The 27,605-nt window shown below is 35.3% G+C and overlaps 1 protein-coding gene across 1 annotated transcript; it reads left to right on the top strand.

The window, feature by feature from the left end:
* Positions 1 to 311: 311 nt before the first annotated feature.
* On the top strand, positions 312 to 27,478 carry LOC129257543 (uncharacterized). The gene is made up of 11 exons (XM_054895893.2): positions 312 to 796; positions 5,489 to 5,608; positions 12,178 to 12,456; positions 15,977 to 16,112; positions 17,316 to 17,473; positions 18,204 to 18,370; positions 19,304 to 19,451; positions 21,437 to 21,661; positions 22,018 to 22,200; positions 22,900 to 23,072; positions 23,562 to 27,478. The coding sequence occupies exons 2-11, from the start codon at positions 5,530 to 5,532 to the stop codon at positions 25,128 to 25,130; spliced, it is 3,117 nt and encodes a 1,038-aa protein (XP_054751868.2). The 5' UTR covers positions 312 to 796; positions 5,489 to 5,529; the 3' UTR covers positions 25,131 to 27,478.
* Positions 27,479 to 27,605: the final 127 nt, after the last annotated feature.

Here is a 27,605-nt window from a genome sequence, read left to right as displayed (position 1 = left end):
CATTACCGCGTAGGTGCATGTTATTGTGTTGATAATTCTTTATCTTGTTTACTTTAAGGATATGAGAATGACAGGTATATATACCATAATCATATTCCATTATCATGTTATTATACACACTTGTCTTCAAGGTGGATAGGTGGATAGGTTGATAGATCTCACCTTGAAGTGATAATGACGAAAGTCAGGAACCACTTCAAAAAGTATACTGTAATTTGATCATGGAGAGCTACTAGAAAGTAGGTCCATGATCATCCGTACAAAACAAAAGATCCTGATCTATCTGAGGAGATAGCATGTATAGTAAAATCAGCCTAGCTAGATACCAGCAAACGTGAAGTCCGGATTCTAATGTGACTGCATGCTGATACTACCAGTATATTACCAAAAGAAAATTTACGCACGGAGAAGAAAAAAAAAATGACCAAAACAATTAAGTCGAGAGCGCCTCCTTGCCTCTATAACAGACAACATGCACAGTTACAGATGGGTATATACTGCATACTTCTGAAAAGGAAAAGAAATTTGCCTTGTCTCTTAAGCGGTATGTGCATGAAGAGAGACTGTATTTCAAACAATTAGTTTTGTATATGTGCCATTTATCCCAAAGATAAGATGAATTGAGGATCGATCTACTCCAACCAAAAGTGATGAAAATTTTGCCAGCTATTCTTTAATTCTTCCAGACATATAGGAAAGGGTGAAGAGGGACTTGTGCAGTCTGCATCTACTGCCTGTGCCGAAGAGACTGAAGGAGGTTTGCAGTAGACCAATATCATGCTGGTATTACATGCTGGTAAGAAAAGTGGTATATCGTCGTTATATATATATATAAAAACTAAACTGATAATCTTTTGCAACTCTTAAAAGTGTAGATACTAAAGCTTTCTGTCAGTAAAGTTTATAATTATTTAAGAAAATTCAATGAATGAGCGTCACCGTGACAAAAGAAGTAATTCAAGTACAAGAAAAATATAATTCTATTAGCGTCAAACATTAAGTTCTTTAATTCAAGTTTGTTAAAGACCATTCGAAAAAACAAATATTTCCAAATTTGAAGAGAAACTGTCATGTTGGAAGTCCAATGAAAGCATTCACATGCCAGTTTGGAAGTCTACAATCCCGTTTTCAATGCAATTCATATGTACAGTGATAATGTCAAACGCTGAGACTTTTGGAATAGTTCAACACTGAGACTTTATATAATCATGATTGTAGCATTTACATGGTCTATATTGTTATTGTTTTATGTATTTGTATTTATAGGTCAGTTAAAATTTCAAACCACTATAGTTGTCCGACCTCCTGCCCATTCTTGCCTCTGTCATTTCCATGCATGCACCACAAAGCCGGTTTTAATGTATTCTTATTATGCAATTACTTTAATTAAGTGCATCTTCTCTCCAGTGGCGTAACTACGGGGGGCACGTGGGGGCACGTGCCCCCCCCCCCCCATCGGCTGGCCCCCCAAAAAAAACGGTGAAAAGGAGAAAAAGAGGGAGAAAGGAAGAAAGACGTAGTGGGAAAGAAGAAATTATTGTTCATTACAATGTTATATTATAATCATGTTATGTTGTATTACATAAGAAACATTTTTCATAACTTTCTGAAACATAATTTGCTCTGGGCCTATGTCTTGTTCCTGGTGCTCGCATTTTCTGTTTAACAAGATTTTGTATTGTATTTCTGTCTATAGGCGTATCCCGTCACAAGCCTCGGCTTTTAGGGTAGACGCCTTCTTCTTTATACCAAACATGTACATATTTATATTCCTCATAACAATTTGATTTTTGTATGAACTAATGTTTATGAAAAGTGTTTTGAAATGGAAGAAAATAAATGTTTATTTGAATTGAATTGAATATATGATCCGGTTGTACTAAACCTCCCGTTTTTAAGTCAATATACACCAAATATATTTCCTCGCACTTCGTCGAGTTATTATTGTTTTATGTAGTGACATATGCTTCTTTTTCATATACTTAGAGTGATTGCCCCACATTCATAAAACATATAAACACATCCTGTCCGTGCTTACGTTCGCATTAGTGGATTGGTGAGATATGTCTGCTCTTCATGAATTCATAAAATCAGTCCTTAAAGTGTCCCCTTTTTCTGATCTGAATATAAAAAATTTCAGCTCGCGCTTCGCGCTCGCATCATTTGGTTAGTGAAATACGTATGGTCTTAGAGAATTCCTAAAAACAAGCCTTAGAATGCCCCTCTTCAGGTCTGAATTTCCTAAATTTTCAGCTCGTGCTTTGCGCTCGCAATATTTGATTAGTGATATGCGTATGTTAATCATTATTACAATGACTACAAATGCGTCATGTGTTTAGATGTAATTGTAATAAAATCAGCAAGGGCTTGGTACTCGATGACTATGGTGAGATATGTATACTCTTAATGGATGCCTAAAATATAGTCCTTAAAATGTCACTGTTTTGGGTCAATATATACAAAAATATCAGCTCGCGCTTCGCGCTCGCATTGTTTGATCAGAGAGATATATATCCGTTTGGTGGCACTGTCCTGGCAACTGAGTGCGCTCACTAAGTGACTCAATTTTTTAATGCCGTGACCCACGGTACGCCACTGCTTCTCTCCATGTTGTGATGTAATTTTTCATCCCCTTTAACTCCCTTCTCTCTCTCTCTCTATCTATCTATCTATTTCTCTCTCTTTCCATCTGTTTCCCCTCTTTCCTTCCTTTTATCTTTGTCCCTTTTCTCACTTCCCTTTCTTTACCTGCCACTTTCTGTCTCAAATTTTATATCCAGTTGACTTCTTTCTTTTCGCTTTTACATGATCTCTTCCATCCTTTCTCTTCAGTTATCTCTCTCCACCCGTTTTTCATTCTTTGCCTGTATAAGTAATTATTTTGCCAATTCCTTTTCATTTTATTGCAATATATGTTCATATATATTCCTTCAACGTTTAAATATTTTTCAAATTTATACGTCATTAGCATTTATTTATATACTTCATGTTATGTACTGCCAGTGGAGGACAAATTTCTATGTTTTAATATGGACCAATAAAATGAATCTGAAGCTGAATATAAGTTACATTTAATGCTCGGATGTGAATCAACTCCCAACTTTCAATAAACTTTTTATCAATTTTTAAGAATAGAGCTGGATAAAATCTTGATGGTAATATATATTACTTGTTCTTTTTATCTACGTTACCGTCGTAGTGAGTCGAAGATGTCATACAGATGAACCGTTCTTTGTATTTCACTATGAATTCCCACTGCAGTAAAAGTATTGTTTTATAAACATGTAAAGACTTTGTTCCAATCTAAATTTATTATGTCTATTGACAGTATTATTTACATTCGAGAGTGAGACCCAGGTGAGAACATTTGTATGCTGATAGGTAAGGAAGCTTGTGGCAGATGGCCCACCCCAAGAATTCCAAAGTGGTTTATTTTAATATTCAAATTTTGCTGAAATTATACATTTTCCAGGTTTATCTGTTGCAGTATAATCCCGTCCAAAATTTTGGCAGATGATTTATTTATAATCATGTAATAATTATACGAAAAAATATGGCATACCCCTGCAAAAAAAAAGAAAACTGAACAAGAAAAAAATCTAACGTTTATTTAAAGTCTATCTCAAACTTTGATAAAGCCACATAACGTTACCATATTAGAAGAGTGGCGTTGTTTCCTTGTGAAAATCTTTATTTTACATCAATTAGCGAATTTCTAGTGTGCTCTTTTGGTAACGTTTTAAATTGTAATATTCTTTTAAAAAGCATTGTTAACTCTTGACCAATCATTACACATATTAAAAAGCTACAAATAAATATCATATCTTGACATTTTAGCCCGTTCATGGCTTGAAAAATGATTGTTAATCGTTAATTATTATGAATAGCGTAAACATTAGAATTTCATCCGTTTAATGATGAAGATCTGTGTAATGTTTTACGCCTGAAATAATTTGACTTGTTGTCATGACCAGACACCAACTATGAAAAATACATGTTTTATATTCTTAAAGTAACATTTTAGATTGGCTTTGTGACGGTTTCTCACGTATTAAGAAAATAGCTGGTGATATAAAATCAACTCAGCTTGGTTGCCTTTTCTATATGGAATGTGCTTGTTATTTTGATAAGATTTGGAGTAAGTTTTACCGTTTTCTTGTATGAATAATACGACTAGATTTATATCAATTTTATGTGAAGTTGGAATATCCTTGAGAGCCAATGTTGCAGTTGTCTTTATGTTGATGAAATTTGCTAAATTGCACTCACGATAAAATGTGCATACGTTTCTCTCCACGAACTTTCAAGTCAGATTTTAATCGGTATTCAACTTGTAATAAGTGTTAGATCATTGCCTTAATAGTGTAGTGTGATTTGATCAATAGGGAATACAAAATGATAGGCTCAAATTAATGGTAGATAAAGAAGTATAACATATAATTAGAGTTTATCAACCAATTCATGTCAGATATAGCTGTCTATCAAAAACTATATGCCTAGATTCCCTACCTGTAGGTTTATATTCTCAAGTGTCAGAGACAGGTGAAATTTAATTCCAGTGCGCGGTCCCTTAGAATAAAAGAATTACTGCCGTTCTTTACTAGCGAAGGGCTAACTATCCGGCTAACTATTTTTTGACCTGTTGGTAATGTCCATCTAATGAAATGTAAAGGGTAATTGGGAAATGGATCCTGTTATAAGAGATAAAATGAAGGTATTTTTTACAGAAGAAGTCAGCCATACGAATATGCGGGCATGTGCCTGGTGCAACGTTATAATACGAGTTCCTCAACTTGTGTATTGATGGCGAACAGGGGAGAAGCATTATGAGAGAATATCAATATGAAATAGAGCGATAAATTTATAGCGAGAGATGGAGCGAAAGAGAAAGGAACGGGAGACAAAGTATTAAAAAACAGAGTGTTTAAAAAAAAAAATCTGAAATCTTTGCGACGAAAAAATGTTCATTGGGGTTATGAATATATTTATATTGATTATTACCATCTAAGAAAGAGAAAAATAGAGGTAAGGGGAGAAAACCAAAACTAAACGGCGGCGGAAAATATATAGAAAAGGCGGAAACACTCAAATCGCCATTTCTATAATCGGTTATAATTTGTTTTTGTTTTTTTGCTAGTTCTAAGTCACATAAATCAGTGATTTTTATTAATCTTTCAGCTAAAAATGAGGTAAGATAACAAGCAAAACAATGAAAAGGATAAGACGTAGTGAGATTGACGCGGGGGGGGGGGGGGCTGGCGGAAACACACACCTATTTCTGTATATTCCGTGAATGCCAAGTTAACTGGTTAACATGAGGTACCACTCGTGTCATTAAACTCTCAGCTCTAAAGAAAACATCGTTTCTCATTGGCTACTGCCGAATGTATATAAAACATGATGAGCGAGAAGTGATATACAATTTGGCGCCTCTTGATAATTGGAAGAAGTATTATTTATATCTATGGGTAATATCTCTTTTATTCAGAATAATCTTTGGAGTGTCGCAACTCGTTAGAAGCAGGAAAGATGTCATCTTGTGGAATCGGCCATTTACTCCTGGCAGTGCTGTGCATTTTTCGAATACAATGTGGAGAAAGTATATCTGGTAAGTTCCTTTGCTTCTTCGTTTTCTTTTCACCCCCGATTTTTGATGGTGGCAGTTCTTGGTTTGGGATTTTTTTAATAGTTTTTATACAAGTCTATCAAATACGTATATCATATTTTACTGTTATATAATATCTAATAATGATATCCAATCTGGGGCCATGGTCATGGCGTCTATTAATGGTGTTTGTTGGGGTTTGGGTGAGTCATAATTTTTATTTTTTATCATTTTCTATGATTGAAGAACAAAAATAAAACAATATCAGCCTACCATAACCGGCTCTACCTTATCTTTTTTGGTCACATCTTTAGTTTATCTGCTTTTCAAGTACCTGTATTTTATCATTGATAAAGATCGGTTCGCTTTATGAAATAATGATACAATATACCAAAAAACAGAAGAGTGATAATATACAGACAATATAGCCGAAGATAATTATTGTCCGCCAGCGCAATGATATAGATTTTCTTAGCTACCCTACACAGCTCTAAAAAATAGACATTGTCCTCTTCATTAATGTCCATTCGAGATATCTGACCGCCTTCTTAAATAATTGATAATCATGCTATATTTGGTTTGATTAAATAGTTTATTCTATATCATTTAAAAACATTCTGCATGAATTACACCTAATAGTAAAATCGCAACATGAATGATAAAGTATGGACGTTTTCATGCTTTAATCATGCTATTTTTGGTTTGGTTAAATAGTGTATTCTATAATCATTTAAAAACATTCTGTATGGATTATACCGAATAGTAGAATCGTCACAATCATGACTTTTAAAGTATGTACGTTTCCGAATATAGAAAAATAGGCTAAAACAACCGCTGTGCCATTTACCTTAAAAGTGCAGTCCATCATTATGGCTTTAATCAGAAATGGCAATTGCATGTAATAAAATTGATGTTTCCATTCGGAAAATTTAATTGTCCGTCAACATTACGAGATTACCACCAGTTTTCTTAGCATTAAACACCCAACTAAACCACAACGTCGTCTGTGACACCATGGACCTCTAGTAGGTCCATGGTGACACACACGTGATATTCATGATATTGGTATTTTATGATGCGTTCTGTCAAGGAATATCATGTTGTTGATACTGGAAATGAAGATAGAGGTCAATATTATGATGATTCATGCGAACAAACCTTCAAAATTAAGTCTTCTGGGTAATACATTGTTATAATTTAAATATTTCAGGAATAGGTAGTGAACGTACTTTTTGCGACCACCATCCCAATCCGTGTTGGAAATTCGAATCCCTCTTAACACCATTAATGAGTAGGATATTGGTTTTTATTTCACTCAACTGCTAAAGGGGCTTTCACACCGAAGGTTGCGTAGAGTTGCGTAGAGTTACGTAGAGTTGCGTAGGGAGTACGCGAAAATTCGCTGCGTATTCATCGGCGTAGTCCCTGCGTATATAGGAGAGCATAGTGTTGCGTAACGTGTCTACGTAGCGTTGCGTATACGGTTGCGTATGGCATCTTTGCGGAAACAAAATACAGTAGGCCTATATCATTCCCTGCTTTATAAACTTCTCAAGCAACTCTTTGCTGCTGTCCGGAACACTGCACTGCTGTGAAGTAGTATAAAAATGTAATGAGTTGTCTGTTTAGTCCATTCTAAAGTTTTTGGGGGAAGACATGACATAATGGGCTAAATTACTTTTAAATGATGTGACCGAGGGAAGCGATCGAGCCAAAAATAGCCTTTTAATTAGATAAATCAAATTTTTGCAAGTGATATATGCAGTGGCGTAACTACGGGGGGCATGGGGGGCACGTGCCCCCCCCCCCAAAAAAAAAAAAAAAAAAAAAAAAAAAAACGGGGAAAAGGAGAAAAAGAGGGAGAAAGTAAGAGAAACCTAATGGGAAAGAAGAAATTATTGTTCATTATAATGTTGTATTATATTTCAATTATGCTATATTACATAAGAAACATTTTTCCATAACTTTATGATATAATTTGCTCAGGGCCTATGTCTTCATTGTTCCTGGTGCTCGCTTTGTCGGTTTAATGAGATATATAACCCTTTTGTACTAAAACCTCCCGTTTTCAAGTCAATATATACCAAATATATTTCCTCACACTTCAAGTTAATATTGTTTTATGTAGTGACAAATGCTTCTTTTTCATGACTACTTAAAGTGATCGCCCCATTTTAAGGTCTTAATATAAAACATTTCCTGTCCGTGCTTACATTCGCATTAGTGGATTGGTGAGATATGTCTGCTTTTCATGAATTCCTAAATTCAGTCCTTAAAATGTCAATTGTTCTGATTTGAATATCAAATATTTTCAGCTCGCACTTCGCGCTCGCATCATTTGGTTAGTGAAATACATTAGTGAATTCCTACAAACAAGCCCTGGAATTCCCCTCTTCAGGTCTGAATTTCTTAGATTTTCAGATCACGATTCGCGCTCGTAATATTTGATTAGTGTGATGCGTATGATAATGATGATTACAATGACTACAAAAAGTGCTTCATGTGCTTAGATGTAATTCTAACAAAATCAGCAAGCGCTTGGCACTCGCATTGGATGACTATGGTGAGATATTCTTAATGGATTCCTAAAAAAATAGTCCTTAAAATATCCCTGTTTGAGGTCAATATATACAAAAATTTCAGCTCGCGCTTCGCGCTCGCATCATTCGATTAGTGAAATACGTATGATCTTCGTGAAATTGTACAAACAATCCTTAAAATTCCCCTCTTCAGGTTTCCTAACTTTTCTAAATTTTCAGCTCGCGCTTCGCGCTCGCAATATTTGATTGAGATGCGTATGTTAATCATGATTACAATGACTACAAGTGCTTCATGGGTTTAGATGTAATTCTACTAAAAAATCTACCTGCGCTTGGCACTCGCATTAGATGACTGAGGTGAGATATGTAAACTCTTAATGGTTTCCTAAAATATAGTCCTTAAACTGTCCCTGTTTGGGGTCAATATATAAAAATTTCAGCTCGAGCTTCGCGCTCGCCTTGTTTGTTTTGAGAGACAGGTACGTATCATGATTACAAAAATTTGCTGATAATGTCCCTTTTGAGGTCTGAATATAAACACATGTTATGTGATCAGTGAGATAATATCCGTTTAATGGCACTGTCCTTAAAATGTCTCTATTGGGTCAGTATATACCTGGCAACTGAGCGCGCTTAGTGACTCAAAAATGTTGCTGGTCCCCCCCCCCCCCATGACGTGACCCACGGTACGCCACTGGATATATGGTTTAAACATCATGAAAAAATCCATCATAACAAATTGATTTATGTATTAAAAAGCTATTTTTGGCTCGCTCGCTTCCCTCGATCACTCACTTAATTTGAAATCATTTTGCCCTTTTGTCGTGTCTTGCCCCGAAAACTTTAGTCTCATTACGCCACTGACCTCCGCCCAAACTGAAAATAAAATAAAATAAAAGCTTGATGAACGAAAAGTAAATCAGAAATCAGAGAGCCGACATCAAGTTTGATGTTTGCGGTGAGGTTGTCCGAAAACAGAATCACGGAGCAGAAAGCGTGTTGCGATTTGCTTTTTGCGTTTTTTGCAAACAGAACCACAGAGCTGAAACCGTGTTCTGATTTTGTATTTGCTATATAAAACCACAAATTTAGAATGAGAAATCAGAAAAAGCCCACTAAATATTTCTAATTTCAATTTTCTGTTTTTAATCTACAAAAACGAAATCACAACACGTTTTTCTCGTTGTGTTTTCAAAAACCGAACCACGGGGCTGATTTCCGTTTTCGCTTCTTTATGATTGGAATGGAAAAACGAATTATCCATTAGTACCTTGATTGTTTTGCCTGTCTCTTTTTCTTCTGTTGTTTTGGATTTTCGTCGCGAGCGGCATCACTATGTTTAGATTGTGGTGCAGGGGAATCTCCACCTTGGTCACTTGAAACAGGAGATTTCTTGCCCCTCTTGGTCTTATTTTTTGGCATCTTGCATTAATATGGACAGAACAATCAAGCATTCAAATTAAGTGGACTGCTGATTTGGTTATGGTAGAGCTTTTGTCGTGACTGACTGCATGCACAATCAGCAAAAACCTGATGAGAAACAGTAGGATCCAGCATGAGTATACCAATGATTAGCAACTATACGCAACTGTACGCCAGGTCTACGCAAGTCTACTTCGGTCTATACGCAACACTACGCCATTCCAAAAAAGGCGTTTTGAGAAACCGGGGCATTTTGGCGTAGTGTTGCGTAGGAGTGGCGTACAGTTGCGTAGTGTTGCGTAGGCTTGCGTATGTCCTGCGTTCTCTGGCTCTACGCCAACAGTTTGCCAAGAAATTAAACATGTTTAATTGTCTGCGTTCCTCCCGCGTACCCACTTGCGTAGACTAGCGTATGCAAAACAAATGGCGGCGTAGTGTTGCGTAGTCTCTACGCAACTCTACGTAACTCTACGCAACTCTACGCAACCTTCGATGTGAAAGCCCCTTAGAAAGTACAAAATGCTTGTCGATAAGCAACCAGAGGGCCGACGCGTCGGAGGGTCGGTCCTTTGGTTGCGCGATGGCATTGGGTCTTCTCCGAGGAACCCGGTAATGAGAATTATGCCTCACCTAATTTTTGGAGTATCATATACATTGAGGCTGAAGCTATATATTCAATTCAATTCAATTCAATTTATTTTCATTCTTCAACATAATACAAATAATTACATGATAAATCAATTCAATTCAAATAAAAGCATGAACAAAATTCAACATTGAATAAATAATATACATATTCAATAAGTGATTCAAATATATTTAAATCAATATAATCAATATAATTAAATATAATTAAATCAATATAATCATATATCATGAGAAGAATGGAGGGGTCCACTGAAAAGCAAAGCTTGTAAAATGTGAACCCCTCAAAAAGTTAGGATAGAAAAAATATTGAAATATATGTAAAGGAATACATGGGAGCATACATATAGGGAGCATCTAAGCGGGTTTTTTTTTCTAATTCAATAATCAAACCTAGCTATTCACTCTCTAAAAGTAAGGGCTGAAAGTCAAAGGGCTTATCTCAGTCTTATTATATTGTTCCTTTCAGTATCATTATTTCAATCAATTTGATTTACAAGAAAATACATAGAGATAAAATGAATAGAGGAAGTTTACAATGTGTTAGTTAACGGATATTGTGCAAATAGGTTTAATATAGGAAGAGGGTGTCGTCAAGGAGATCCTTTATCTCCCTATCTTTTTTTGTTAGTCAGTGAGATTCTTGGTATTTTAATTCGACACTCAGACAAACTAGAGGGAATGCATATTAATGGGAAAACACTTAAAGTGTTACAATATGCAGGTGATACCCTTTTGACACTCAATGGTTCAGAACAAGATTTAAAATGTGCCCTTGATACACTTGATGAATTTGAAAAAATATCCAACCTCAAAATTAACATAACTAAAACCCAGGTGATATGGATTGGGAAGAATAGAACTTTCAAAAAAGAGATTTTACACGAGTACAAACTGAACTGGATTTCGGAAGGATATTTTAGGTACCTAGGTATAGACTTTTCAGTTGAACTATCAAAAATGGTCGATTACAATTATCAAGAAAAGTTTAAAGAAATAAAACGTCAGATGGCGGTATGGCGAAAAAGATCTTTGACTCCCTTAGGGAGGGTAACCATTGTTAAATCTATATTTATACCGAAATTGAATTACTTGTTTTTATCTTTTCCAGAACCAAAATTAGAAATTATGAATGATATTCACCGATGTTTTTACGACTTTATATGGGAAGGCAAACCTGATAAAATAAGTAGGAAACAAATGTGTCAACCGTATAGTGAGGGTGGTGTTAGGATGACTCATATTTTTATCCATTCCAAATCATTAAAAATTTCATGGATAAGAAGGTTCATTTCTTGTTCTGAAAATCTTATACTTTTCACATGTTTCAATCGTATAGTATATATATATAACAAATCTGAAAGAGAAGAAATTCATAAAAAGGTGGTCATCTTTTACTTTATTACATTAAGTCTCTCAGATATCATTCTAAAATACATATATATATATATATATATATATATATATATATATATATATATATCTTGTATGGATTTTTTCTTTCCTTTGCACTTTGATTTTGCTTTTTTTAATACAAATGTTACGACAATTTCATGGAATATTGTATTGTACATATTCAACTTGTGTGTCATATACTGTGTTAATCATTCAATCATGTATTGTCAAAAAATATGTATTACAGTGATTTCAATAAAGGACCCCTGTGGAAGGGTTTAAAAAAATAAATAAAAAAAAAAGTTTACAATAAACGTCCAGTATACCTTGGAAACGTCATTGATCAAACTACTCTATAGTCCACAGAATGTCCGACAATATGGCAGCGTACACCAATATTGGTTTCTAAACTACCCTTCATCCAACTCATCATCTTTCAACCCTCCTTCCCCCCCCCCCCCCTCTCTCTCTCTCTCCTGAATTTCAGATCAACTGAACGAAGTAATGCTGAGTTCTCATCAATTTTTCTTTCTCTCTCTTCTTTTTTTTTGTTTATCTTTGTCCCTCTAGCTTCACTCGATCCTATAGACCCTGAAATCCAGGTCGGAAGTTCTCTTACTCTCTCCTGCACCCTTCATCACGGAAAGAACGAGAATAGATCATCACAGTCAATACAATGGAGAAAAGGCTCCACCCCTATCCCAGCATCTCAATACACCACGCCCAATGCATCGACGTCACTTCTTCATTTGCATAATGTCACAATCGAAGACGCAGGAAAATACTACTGCCAATTCAAAGATGATGACGATCGGTCGAGAAGGCCCGGCGTCCACGTGTTTATCGGAAGTAAGTTAATGACCCAATTTATTTGGTAAAAAATGACAAAGTAAAAAGACGGGTGGAAATAAGAAATAAAAAGTGAGTGTTTTCAACGGACCATCAGAAAAGATAAAATATTAGATCTATTCTAAAATACTCTACAATCATTTTAACGTTAGACCTACTTTGTAACGAAACTGAAGTAGATGCATGTAAATACTATATAAACTTGAAAAATTGTTTGTTTATTATTTATTTTGGGGTTTGAATTTTTTTATTGTGATTAAGGATTGTACCCTCTATATAAAAGGTCTATATCGAATTAGCCGTTGCATTTTGTGGAAAAGGTTTCTAATATATGTTATTTTTCAATTTTTATATGCATTTAACTACGAAATGTATTTATGTTTTTATTCATGCACTTTATTTGTTATCTGATATTTCCAATCCATCATCATGTCATTCTTTGTTAGTCATCTGGCTTTCGTTTCTCTGCTCTTACACCTTTTTCTTCATTTTGTGAAATTATGAAATTTCATTTTTAACTTTTATATTGCACTGTCCAGCACGAATGCTTGCTTCTCCAACATATACATAATACAGTTGAGCTCAATTGTTTGTGAACCCCACCACAAAATGCATTCCTCCATGCTGAGTTTTAAACGCAGACACTCTATTTAATGTAATGTTTATCACTATCTAAAGCATTGCAGAAGTTTAACAGGAAGAAAGACGTTACTCCATGAGAAAAACAAATGTATTAAAGGAACAAATAATTGAGTAAATAAACAAATAAATAAATAAAAGGATAAATAGTAAAGAAAATAATAATTGACCAAAGTTATCTCTGTATGTCCGATGTATTGATAAATCAATTCAGACAAAAGCGGATGAATTAAACTTTGTGTTACTGGATAAAAAAAAGTCTTTAAAGGGATGATCCGGGCTGAAAATATTTAAATCTTAATACATAGAGTAGAATTCACTGAGCAAAATGCCGAAAATTTCATCAAAATCGGATAACAAATAATAAAGTGATTGAAGTTAACAGTTTAGCAATATTTTATGAAAAGAGTCGTCATGAATATTCATTAGGTGGGCTGATGATGTCACATCCCCACTTTCCGTTTTCTTATGTTATTACATAAAATCACATTTTTTTTATTATTTCATACTTGTGTGAATAATATGTATCCCTTATAATGAAATAAGTTGCAGCAATAGATATCTAATGCACTAAATCAGTTGTCAATCCAATTTTTCTAGTTCTTCGAGGAAATAAACCTAATTTCCTATAATAAAATACAAAAGAACAAGTGGTGATGTGACATCATCAGCCCACCTAATGAATATTCATGACGACTGTTTTCACAAAATATTGCTAAACTTTAAAATTTAATAACTTTGTTATTTGTTGTTTTGCTCAGTGAATTATACTCTATTTATTAAGCTATAAACACTTTCAGCCCGGACCATCCCTTTAACTGGCTAAATCAATTATGTTACTATATAGAGAGAAATAAGTGTAATATGGTACAACTTATATAGCAAATCGATATAAAGATGTGTTCATTTTCATAGCTGCTCTCAAAATATAGATTAATATATCGATACCAGTGGCCGCTGAAACGGGGGGAGGGAGGCCGAGAGATCCAGCCCCCACTTTTTCCGATAAACGTGTCCAAAAACATAAACAATTACGATCTGATTGTGTGTGGGGGCTTGGGGGTTGCATGGTAAGACCCCACTTCGGCATCCCACACCTTCAAAACTGTTCCACGGCCGCTGGATACAGTAACAAACATTTTCGGTTGCCAAATGTTTTATTTATCAAGTCCTTGAAAGGTGTTTTATGATCTCATGATAACAAAGCAATCAAAATTTAATCCATAAATTACCGCAAAACAACTTTTATGTTTGGAAGGTTGGGATTTTGTAAGTTTATTCGCACCCTTCTCTACCGGTACAATAATGAATATTACGTAACATATTTCTTTTTTACATCAAATCAACATGAAGAATGAAGTTTATGACCAGATTGTGTATCGTCATATTAAGTTGTTTCTACGGGTATCCTGCAAAGTATATAGAAGCTGAAGCTTAACTAAGTTTTAAAATGCGATATGAACGTTAATTTTGTTCAATTATGTAGCCTATATCTTCCTCTACATGTATAATCTGTCACTGCATGTTGCGTAGATTTTCGAAACGCAAGAAGCGCACTTCATTAGGAAAAGCTTTGCCCTTTCATTTATTTTTTTGGGGGGGGATACGTCTCCTAAAATGCCGTTCACCGACCTGACTTTTAGTATAATAGAACATTGGTTGTCAAAAATGTTGGTCGAACACTGGTTGTCAAAAATATTATTTTAATAGTTAACACGCACAGCAGGGTTATATTGGTGCAGGAATTATCTGGTTTTAGATGATCCCTGATGGATAATGATAGAAGCTTTCATATTCAATCAATTTAATCTGGAAAATTATCTCTACAATACCCCTATCGCTGTCGAGCAAGTTATCTTCTAAAATTCATGAACATTCAAAACTGCAGACAGGGTGCTGGTAGAGTATATAAAGAAAAAAAAACAACTTTATAACATAAGCCGAGAAGTCTTTAAACGTACTCAATTTTGTACAGAGACGTCACAATTTGTAGTAATTATATGTAGTCACGTTCCTCCAATTAAATATCATTTGGCAGGATTTCTGTCTCCTATAGCTTTCGGGTGTTTAATTTCCATTATGTCAGTATGTTAGATTAACTTAAGGCTCATTTAAGAGGGTTTGCCAAATCAACATTCACAGTGATTTTATTGAATATCGATTTCTTTAAGACTATTATATTTTCTTATTGATGAGCTCTGTCTTTTTGCGATCTTTTCAGTTTGCTAGGCCGGGTCACCTTAACAACATTAAAAAAGTACTTAAAGTTATTGCATTAATGTTTTAAAGCTGGGTAAAACAAATAATGTCGTGAAATAATCGGTCATGACAAAAAAAAACGGTTTCTTATATCTGACCCTTACATCTATATAGACATTTCAAGAATTAAGTTTGTTTAAACGTTATTTAAACGTTGTTTTGAGAGTTAAGTTTTGAGAATTAATCATTATACACAAAATAATTATTTCGATCACTTTTAACTTCGGCTTTTTTTTGTGACCGTGTGGTATGGTTCCGTACATGTTAATCCTCGGATCTTGCAATATCGATATTTTATATTCGAAATAGCTCAATTCCTTAGTATGTCTTTTCTCCTTTAATTTCAATCTAGTTTGATCTCTCAACCTGATACATTTTATCTAAACATGTTATGTATTATTTGATTGAATCAATTTATAGAGCATTTTATATGGTGCAATGGAATAATAACACACACGCAGACACCCTCCTTCACACACACACACACACACACACGCACAACAACCCCTCCATGATGTCATGCCGTATATTAATAGGATAAATGCTTGAATCACTGGAATAGGGATTTTTCGATAGTGCAAGTAACAAGAAATGACCTTATTTGCTTTTTCCCCTCACCTAGCGCCACCCCAACCTGTGGACAATATAACATGCGAGGCCCCAACGTTAACAACGTTTTGGTGCACATGGGACAATCGCCACCATGCTACTACAAATCTAGCTGTCACAGACACACTCGAATTCAAACCATATAACGAGTAAGTATATTTTCTTAATACTTAACAACAAGTTCACTTATCGATTAATCACTTACTTATGAACTTGCATTTTAGGAATGATTGATGGTATACCCAGATCCCTCCTTGAGCTTACTCTTAATATTACATTAAAAGTGAATTACTTGCTTCCATAAACCAACATTAACTATCAATTGCATGTTCGTGGCAGGAGTGATATATAATAAAGGCGATTTATGATAATAGTTCAAAGTAGGTTGATTTAAACTTTGGGGTTATGATATGTTCATATTACACTGTCACAATGTGCAGGTATTTCAACAATAAAAATATCCGGGAGATGACATGTGTGGTCGAATTTATAAAAAAAAATCTTGAGATAGCTTATCAATTTGCAGCAGGACATTTCGAAATGAGATATCTAACCTTGGATCAAATACTTACATTTAAGTAGCAACAAAATCTCATATTTTACAAATTGCGAAACGATATCTGTATCTACTGGAAGTTTATACATCCACTACAGAAAAACGAATCCGTTAGCCCAAATTGTATGGTGGCGTGATGTCAAATATGGCAATACAGTATTGTGCTTTAAAATTGTAATTTGTATCCAATCTCAATTTCAAACGAATACCTGTCCAACATGATTTCATTTTATTTTGTCAGTTTATTTCTTACTATCCCTTTTCTTAGAAAGAGAGAAGTTGGAACACCCCCCCCCCCCCCCCTTCACTGAAGTCGCTCATGTTTGACTTTCAAAAATCCGTCCAACGTATTAAAGACCCTCTATAGATATTTTGGCTGATTTTTAACAATTGTAAGTGTTTGATAAAGCTGTATGTACGTACCGGTTTAAGAACAACCCGAAGAGACCGATGGGGACTAAAAGTATTTCCTGGCGTTTAAAGAGAAGTAAATCGGGTTTTCAGTCATCATAAATACGTATGGGAAATCAAAATGGATGGAAAATTAATTTTGCGACAAATTTAATGATATTTTCATAAATTTTGTCAATAGTCTGTTACCTAACAGAAACAGACTCATGCAGTTTTTTACTAGTTTCAGCTAAATATCAGAGCTGGTTTTACTCGGTGAAATAATTCACTCAAATGAAGTAATTATAGAAGAAGTGTCCAGTGGTAAATTAGTATGTGAGTACTTCAAGACGAAACTTTATACACTTGAATTTGCAAGTCAAAAGTGTGATTTCTCGTTATCCAGATATTCTTGGCGAACGTGTAGGAATAGGCCTACAGAACAGAATAGATGTGAAGCAAGCTGTCAAGACTGTTATGACACATTTGAAATACGTGTAGTTTCTTCCAATGTGCTGGGAAAGTCTCTCAGCGAACAGTCTTCATTTTACTTCGAAGAAATTAGTAAGTTGCCCAACAAACATTAAAGGAGGATTTAACTCACATTGATTTGTTTGACTGTTCGTACACGGACAATATGTGATCATGGACCTATGACGGTATGTGATGGGCCCTTTCATAGGCCACATGATTGTTCGTCATGGTACCTTTTCAGTATTTAAAAACATATTGTTCATTTTCCTAGTATTTTGAGAAAATCATAATAATGGTTTGGATGTATCCATTCATTTTCCCCATTCTTTTCAATGTAGTTCGTATATTAACTAAAACCGACACAGCTTTGTATCGTAGAAGACAAATGTTTCAAGCTATATTGTTTCAACCTAACCATGCTAACCAGAAAGGACGTAGATTGCATTTGACACAAACCATTTTCAATCTATAGATAATGATCACTTCTTAAATTTAGAAATCATGCTCAGCCTTTTTGGACACAAACCATTTTCAATCTAGATAATGGTCACTTCTTTAACCAGAAATCATGCTCATCCTTTTAACAATGATTACTTTTATCCTACAAAGCATTTAATTATCAGCGCATGGAGATACGTAGGTACTGACATATGCCATTATCACTATAGGATAATTAAGATATCATTCATTCTTACTTCATTTTACTATGGCCACATACTAAAAGAAACTTGAAATTAATAACTTTAATTTCCTTTCCTAAGCAATAGGTGTTAAAATAAAACCATAGTAAGACATTTTCATATTCAAATTGCATTTACAGTTCGTCCCAATCCTGTTACTGATCTCAGCGTAACTGCACTCGTGCCTGGATGTTTAACGGCGTCCTGGCAGGACCCTGTTGGGTGGATGAACGGGTCTCTTTCCTTGACATACTCAATCAGGTACCGAGACCTGGATCATCCAACCTTGGATTCACAGTGGACCGAGGTAAGTTTTACCATTCACAAAAAGGTAAATGTACGGAGTTATTTTTAAACATTCAAAAACATGATTTTGGTTGTGAAAACTACTACAAGATAACAAAAAAAATCATGGCTCTCATGTTATTGTATTCTAAGTGCATGACTTGTGAAAACCGATTAAGAAGAAAAATGGCAACAGTTCTCTCCACTGTATATAGGCATAGATTCACTTTTTTTTTGAACTTCAGTTCTTGCATGAAGCCAGTCTTTTGTGTAGTCATAAATGTGGAAAAGTGAACTGCGTTTATGGAGGACCGATTTAGAACTTCTGTTCTGTTTCTGTTTATCGTAACTCCCGTAGGAACTCGACAGGACAGCATTTTGCTGGTAAACGTCAAGCTGGTATATATAACCAATTACCTCGGAAACATTTTTACGTCTAGGTTAATAAGTCATAATGGATGACCTTATAGACGACAGATATTACTCTCGGGCCTTTTTATCAAAGTGGTGACAATGGCAGAGTGGGGATTCGAACTCACAATCTTGTGATAGTGAGTCCAATGCTCTAACCACTGGACCACACGATCCGTGTTTGGCAATATCTCTTACTAGTATTATTGAGAGAAGAGATAAGAGAGTGGTCGTCTAACTTTTGCTGGTATCAAAAGTCATCAAAATCAGTTTAAATGAAGAAAATGTATTCCCTTCTACCACAGCACACTGACTGTTGTACTTCATTTTTCCTATCTCTCTTTTAGGTGGCAAAGCAGCGTAAAATAAATTTCAATCCCATTTTAAAATCAATGTGAAGATGAATAAGCGTCGAATTGAAACACACCTTTTGTAATTAGTGTTTTTTTATGGCTGTGCTGTATAGTTGATTTTGAGTTCACTCTGCATTTATATTTCAGTCATGATATATTCATCAAAGCATTTTCATATGTTTGATTTCCAGGAAGAGTATATTTTTTCTAAACACTACACACTCTGCGACTTAAGGTCCTACTCTACATATGAAGTAATGGTATCATCATCGACTTACTTCAACCAAAATGATATGAAAACATGGTCTAAACATGTTACAGAAAGAACTCTAGCAACAGGTATGGACAAGTTTTGATCCCTTTCACCTAGCATAGTTACATATTTATTCTTATATCATATAACTAACATTTTTGTTTAAGTGAAGTTCTTGTTCTCGCAAAAATGCTTTACCTTAAATTCCTATACATTGAATACAATCTGCTTCGTGTGGCCACTCCACTGTCTGCCTATATTGCCTAGTCTCTTAAGAGTATAATAGCATTTTTTAGTGGGGGGGTTCTTTTCGGTAGAGCTTGATACCAACACAGGGTCAGTTCTACTCACTGGGCCTGAAAAGAAACCAGATCATTATGTACTCTGGAGCATAGAAAGGCCTGAAATATGAAGTTTTCACGCCTGAAATCATGCAAATACCTGAAAGAGAATAACAACTTTAGCTCGTGTTTAAAAGTTTTCTGTAGAATCACCAAAAATTAGACTGAACCTAATTCAGATGGGTGCATTACTGCGGGAAGATACAAATAATATGGAAATAAAAGAACTGAGAAATTTAAATAAAAGTTCAAGACATATTTCAAAATTTCCTTTATTGTTCATGCATCGTTGCAATCAATTACAAAATTAAAGTGAAATGGATTTTGAGCAATATTGTCCGAAATGATCATATCCCTGATGGAATGAAGAGTAGGGTATAAGAGAACAGCACATGGACGTCGTCAACATGTTCAATATTAAACAGTTCTGTAAATTGCCAACTTAGACCGATTGGATTTTAGACCAAACAACAATTGGTTCAAATTCCCCAATTGGTTTATCCCAATGCTTGTAGACCGAATGAACATAAACCTCCACTATAAACGTTGATATTAAAAATAAAATAAAAAGTTGAACCGCATCGAACTTACTATTGTAAATTATGCCCATATTATACCCCTGTTGCAATGGAGAGAATGATAACAAAATACTGATCATTGAACACATGCTTCAATTGTGTCAGAATTATCACCATATTGATAATCATGACAATAAAGATAAATATTATCTTGAACTTAATTAAACACCTAGTTTTAAAAACATATATTACACCCCTGCTGTAATGGAGAGAATGGTAAAGAATAAGGATAACACTTTAACACGTGTTTTGATCTTGTCGGAATAATGGTGCTGTTTAGTCGATATTTAGAGTTGCCGATACAGTCTTGAAGAGCAAGATAAATCATAGGTATTACATGTATAATGATATACATGTATAGTGATGATAAAGGAAAGCTTCGGCATCATACCGTTAGCTCTTTAAATAGTGCCTCACACTTCACGATCCACTGTTTCCTGATTCCTGAAACCGATGTTTCTATTATTACTTCACAAACTTCAAAGGAGCAAACAATCTGTTTAACTGAGGTTCTTGATAGTCATGCAAAATAACACAAAATAGACGACATGTTAAGAATTCATGTCTGATAAAAGGGTGCAATTGGTTCTGAATAGTCGTAGTCTTAAAGCACTTATAACATTAGCAATTTGAAACTGATTTGGCATTCAGATAGAGGACTTACATCTCATATTTTTGTCATAAATTTGCAGGTAACCCTTGAATTCAATGGCATGTCCATTGTTATATTGTTATATAAATCGCATATATATATATATATATATATAGTGTGTGAGGTTGACTCATCAAATAAATGGCTGGTAACTGATATCCATTGTAAAATCCAGGAGACCTTTTGATAGGCTTATCAATTTGGCGCATCCCTGACATTCGCCACCAAAATCTAGAGTCCAAGTCATGCACCCTTTCCAACTTTCTTTAGGAGTAGAATAGGTAAGTATTCAGAGCACAATGATAATGAATATAAATCGTAAGCGCAAATCAAATAATTGGGAAACTGTTGGAAATACTAAGTGCTAACATGCTGAATAGCATGATACAAATCCAATCGATTTTACTCATATCTATTCCAAAGGAAACGAAAGGATCTTTTGATCTATCATTATTATTATTATAATAATGATTATCATTATCTTTTGGTATTTTTCGCAGCTCCATCAGCGGCACCCCGAAACCTCACCTTGAACGAATCTTCAGAAAATCCAAATTGGATCTCAGTCACGTGGTTTCCAGTGGACCCCATGGAAGAAAATGGCATCATATTCGGTTATATGATCTATTCCTGCGAACTGAATGGTTCATATCCACATACCTATGTTGGGGATTCTGTCAGGAGTAGCAGAGACTCTCAGGAATGGGCATCTCATCTCTGCTTAGGTAAATTCTCTCATTGATTTTATACTATTTACTATATTTTGCAAGCTAGATTTCACTTTCAAATTTAAACATAACTTGTAGTATGTACTGAATACCAAAGTTAGATATCGGATTTTTTTTTACAGCTTCAAGAATCTAAGAAATAGATAATCTAATTGATTTGAAAATTTAATCAGATTAAAAAAATATAAGATAATGGTGCCACCAACAGAAGTTTGTAGCACAAGCATTGTGAATGCCCATGAGAAGCAAATATTGGCTCTGTGCAATATTTTACGAAAGTCAGCATCATTTTTATTATAAACAATGATAATACTCATGTCTTTTCAATGTATTTTGCATTCTTTCTACGGCAGATGAAACAATCGTGGAAAACATTACTGTCACCACAGAGGAGCAGGAAGACAATCCATTAGAATACACCTTAATCAACTCTGAAGCAGGGCAGAGTTACCTGGTATGGGTGAGCGCTGTAAATACGAGAGGGGAGGGACCCACGACTGAACCTGAAGTGATTGCTCTACCAATCGCTCCAGAAAGTAAGTACAGAACAGGTACACAATTATTTTTGCTAAACTGACACAAACCCATACCCTCACCCACCCATTCTGTGAGGAATTTAAATTTTTCAAAGCGTTTTGGCGGGGAAGCTGGCTTAAGTATGTGGGTATAACTCTACATGATCATCACAAAATGATAAATCGATAAGAATTACATCGCCAAATGATGACCGCGGCCTATTGGACACTTCTGGAACCACCATGATTTACAGTCAAAAGGGAAATAATGAGGAGTGACACTCTTCAATAGGCAGTATATTTTGTTGGTTAACACCATAGACATTGCAATAAGGAAAATAGCAAATGCATTTTCGCATTAATCGATATGTCTAGATTATTCATGTATGATTGCGGTGTAATTTCACACAAAACACGATGCACATGAGGGGTTTAACTTCATTATACTTGGCTGTTATCTTTATTCTGAATCTTATTGTGATTGAACATCAGTACATCTTTTATTCCGCGAAATGTTAACGTGACTATAAAATATCGACTTACTATGAGCAGAAATCCCAAACGTCATAGGTAAGCTGCCAGTTGAAGAAATTTACTCTTGCCTTGGAGAGAAGAAATAGTCCAAATCATCGCGCAAAATGGGAATGGTTACTCATGGTGAATCAAAGAAATTATCACATTTGAATTCATCTATATTTCTCATCTCCATTTTTCATACAGGTAGTAAAAGAAAAGGACGGACCGGTGCTATGATCGTGTCAGCTATAACTCTCTGCCAAGTGATGTTCATCATTGGTCTTGGATTGTGTTGCTGGCATATTGGGATTAATCCGTTCAAAAAAAATCCACGTCTACCTCAACCATACATCCCACCAGAAGTCCTAGCCATGAAGGTGAGTTTTCGAATTATAATCCAAACAATTGGCTAAGCTTGAGACCATATCCAAAACGTAATGAAAGACTTTGACGGAAGGGGGGGGGGCAATCGTAGCTGATGAATGGAGTGTATAAAGATTTAACCATGTGGTTAAGGCGGATGGGACATAGATTCAAGTACTAATTTACAAACAATTCAGTATTGTCAATGATGAATTACTTAATTTCATGAATACGGTATGAGCTCTTATCCAGTTTGCCTTGAATTATTCGCATGGTTGTGAAATGAGTTAATAATAAAGATACATGACATATACCTAATACGGAAAGACTGTTCTCATCAGACTATTGCCATCATCACCGTCATCACTATCGCAATCGTCATTATCACCAACATGTTCATCAGCATCATTATTATCATCATCATATCAATATAAATGGCGAAAATAACCTTTGTCCGTTCGTCACCTGAATGTTTTTCCTTTGTTTTGATTCATTATCTGCAGAAAGAAGCACTGACCCCTCGACCGCCCTGCTCTAGTGAATATTTTAACGAAATTCATGAGTTCAAGGAAGACAAGTCGTTGCTCGAAGACCATCCTCAGCGCTCTCCAACAATGGTTAGCAACAGCGGGGGTTCCAGCGTCGATCACGGTTTCTATGACATGCAGAGCAGTAGCAGTAACAGCGGGAGTGGGACATCATCGTGTTCATCTTCTCAGTTCAATTCTTCCAACTATCACGATGTGTCTACCTTGGGTTGCAGGGTGAAGTTGACAAGCAATAAACAAGTTCTTCTGATGAAAGACCCGGAAACAGGTTATTCTGTTGCAACACCAGCAGCTAAATGCGGTATAACTCCAGAAAAGGAAAGTATGGAACAGTTATTGATCAATAATGGGAATTACGACATTGAGGAAGCAGATGAGGAAGATGAAGACAGCTATGGTTATGTAAATCCAAACGATGTTGAACCTGGTACAGTAGGTGTGTCAAGGTTAATCTTAAAGGGAAACGTGTACGATCAACCTACTAAGAGGATTAGATTCCAATCTAGTCAGAGTGATACTCCCACTGTCTTGACCTCGTCGAGTGATCAGGGTTTCGGGAGTGCAGACAGTGATCCAGATTCCCGGCAGGTCAGTCCTACGGAAACGACTTCCCCCATGTTCACAGAGTTCATACCTTCGAATCTGGACATGCTGCATGCACACGTTGACTTGAAAGATAGAACAGATTACTTTGGTCTGGATGAAATCGAAAGCATATGCAGTTCAATGGCGTCATCACGGTATCGGTCTTCCAATGGTGACAACTTTCCCTACAACTTACCTCAGTATCGTAGGAAGTCCAAATCATCTAACAAGAGCTTTGGAAGTGAAAGTGACATCTTTTCAGGATATATGTGTATGTCGACCAAAGAGGAGAGCGACACTGACTATGGCTACGTCTCAAAGGACCAATATGGTTGTGCACAGCGAGGTGACGAAATTACCTTTTTACCTGTTCAAGAACAAACAAGTGCCATGTCAACTTACGATGCGAGTGACTTTTACTCAGAATCAGATTCTACTGTAAACGAAAGAATGAAAACAGTGCTCGTCTTCGATACATCTCCAGTAGATATCCTCAGTGAAGTAAGTCGTCTCCGTTCCACCTGCATTAAAATACCAAACCCGTCATGTCCTTCCTCAACAACATCTTCACCTTGCACCTCTGTAGCTTCTTCTCCGAATTCGTCTGTGTCTGAGGTTCCTTCCGATGATGCAGACAGACAGATCATACTGGCAAGAGATGTTGAGGAAGACTCCTCGAATGACCAACATAGGAAGGGAGGATGCGTTTTTAAAAATGGCCATTATGTCTCCCATGAGGAAGCAAGCGAGATGTCTGCTATTCATTGTGGCAGTATAAACCCTGAAACAATATCAAAAGAAATTCCACCGGGATCGTCTCCATGCAGGGTTTCCAAAGAAGACAACCCTCCAATGAGACAACCACAACGCCAAAATGTTTGCGAAATATTGGTTACCGATCCTGTGTCAGGGTACGTCCGAAATGCAGTATTTTCTTAATTGTATTTAGCCTCAAATTTTCACTGTACTGATATTCCATTCAAAGATTCCAAAGAAAAACCCATGATTATATCTTTTCGTGGCTAATATATTTTCCAAAGGAATCGTAGAAATAGAATTTTGTAAAGATTATTATTCCTGTATTCAGCTTTTTTTTAATATTTAGCCTACACATCTTACTTATTCCCCATCTCCTTATACCATGTTTATAATCCATCTATGTATTTTCCAAGTAATGAAGGTGGTATGTGACTTCTTGTTAGGTAAAATCGTGTCACATTTAACTTGCCCAAGTTTATGTAAACGGAGAAAGTTCTTTACATCTTTGCATCAGTAATGCGTGTAAATTGGATTATATATAGAGCATTTCGTTTATTATTAGTCAATCAAAAAGGCAATTCTTTCTACTAGGTATAACCCGTCACTTTCCGCCACCCCCCCCCCCCATCGGCGATTTTTATGAAAACATTAGTAAACTGGACTGGTTTATTTCATCTTTAATAATATTCTCTTCTTATTTCCCGTCTTTATCATGTTGTCCACCACTTTTCTGAGTGTTCTCTATGCAAAGTTATTTCTAGATCATTTCTTCCCTTATTTTCCTTTTTCCTTCTCGGACTTTACAAAAGTACTAAGCAATAAACTAAAATGAAGTGCAATTTGTTTTCGTGCAAATCTTGTGTTGCAATAGATTATTATAACAGTTACAGCAAGAACGCTAGCTGGTTTTGTCATGGGAACTTCTTATGGTGTCTTGTAAATAGGACTACAAAAGTATAACTTTTGTTCAACGATTTATATACCCATTTTAAGATCATTCTGTTCGTTATAAAGTTGATTGTTTATCATTTAGGATATAATAAGTAAACTTATAACCATTGATGCTTCAAATCATACTGCTGCAAATATAGTTATCAACACTGCATACATTTTATAGCCATATTTATGTTGTGAATAATATTCAGTAATCATATTTGAGATGTTTATGAACTATGTATAACTAGAACTTGTAATCTGCACTGCAAACATCATTATGCATTATTAGACGAGTTCCATCCACGAATTGTAAATATTTTTATTTTGATAAAAAAAATACATTAGTTTCTAGTTTTGTATGTATTTGCCCTGTTGTGTAATAAACCGTAATGTAAATATATAGATATTGATTTTATAATGGTTTACACTCAAGGGCAGCGCCACGGGGGATAGGCAGGGGGAGAACACCCCTATATGATTGTTCAAGTAGTGAAAATGAGAAAGAAAAGGGATCAGTATATAAATGATAAATGGTGGTGGTATTACTCTATAATACCGATATAATTCACTTGAGAAATTATCATTTAGTTTGCCTGGCCCCGAACAAAAAATCATGGCACCGTCACTGTGTGTCATATTTGCAATTATGTATATAAGTAAATGAATAGATCAGTGAAGATGTGTGTTTAACGATGCGTATATGAATTGTAAAAATATTTTTTAACGCAGAAAGATAAGATGCAGAACGAACCAAAACTTGTTCGCGTTTTATTGTGACAATGCCGGAAGCGATCCATACCGCTTCCGATGACATGCTTATATGGGTATATTTTTAGACTTTTTAGGCACCATCAGGCACTTTAAATACGCTTTGCGCGTTGCATAAAGTACCAACCATACAGAGTTACTTGTAAATCGATGGTAACAATACAATGTGTGTAATCATTACTTTATCCTTACTTTTGCCACTACAATGTGTGTAGTCCTTACTTTTGCCACTATTCCAAAGAGTACAAAATATACCAAGCAAAGAATAAAAATCCTGGTTTTTAACAGTCTGAGCTATATACAGACTGGCTCCTTTTAGGCACTGTTGAAGTGGGTTTATGGATCTAACATGGATGAAACAAGATAAATGGGTTTAGGCTATTAATTCCATAAAACAATTTACTTGGATGATGGCCTACCCAAGCCACTTATCTCTCCTGATACCAGATATTTTGTCCACTATGTGCCCGATGTTCGATGGTGTAGAATCATGTAATTTTAACTTACTAAACTCGTAATTACTACAATGTTGGATTAAAATTCATTGATCAAATAACCGTAAGATCGTACACATAGATGTAATAAAGAGTGAGGGTAAATATAACAACCTCCATATTTTCTTTGTGAACGAGATAAATTACCCATTTGCTCTGTTTAAACGTGAAAAGAGTCATGAAATATGTAAACCTTGGGGGCGTTTAAAACCCTTGTTCTAGCTAATTTTTGAGAATGATGTACATACATGTATATATTTTTGTTAGTGTCGATATCATCCATTTGCAGTTGCCGATGGAATGATATAATAAAGTTATTGTTTTATCATATTTACGGTGTGTCTGGGTGAATATTGTCTTAAGTTGGTATATAATGTATCATAAAGAAACAATAAATTTAAATTATCTATTTTGTCAACGTATGTATACTATAAGAATTTGCTCCGGGTTTCTTTTA

This window comes from Lytechinus pictus, chromosome 3 (genome assembly GCF_037042905.1).
Source record: "Lytechinus pictus isolate F3 Inbred chromosome 3, Lp3.0, whole genome shotgun sequence".
NCBI lineage: Eukaryota > Metazoa > Echinodermata > Echinoidea > Temnopleuroida > Toxopneustidae > Lytechinus > Lytechinus pictus.
The sequence above is the reverse complement of the archived record's forward strand: the minus strand, read 5'-3'. Positions and strand labels throughout refer to the sequence as shown.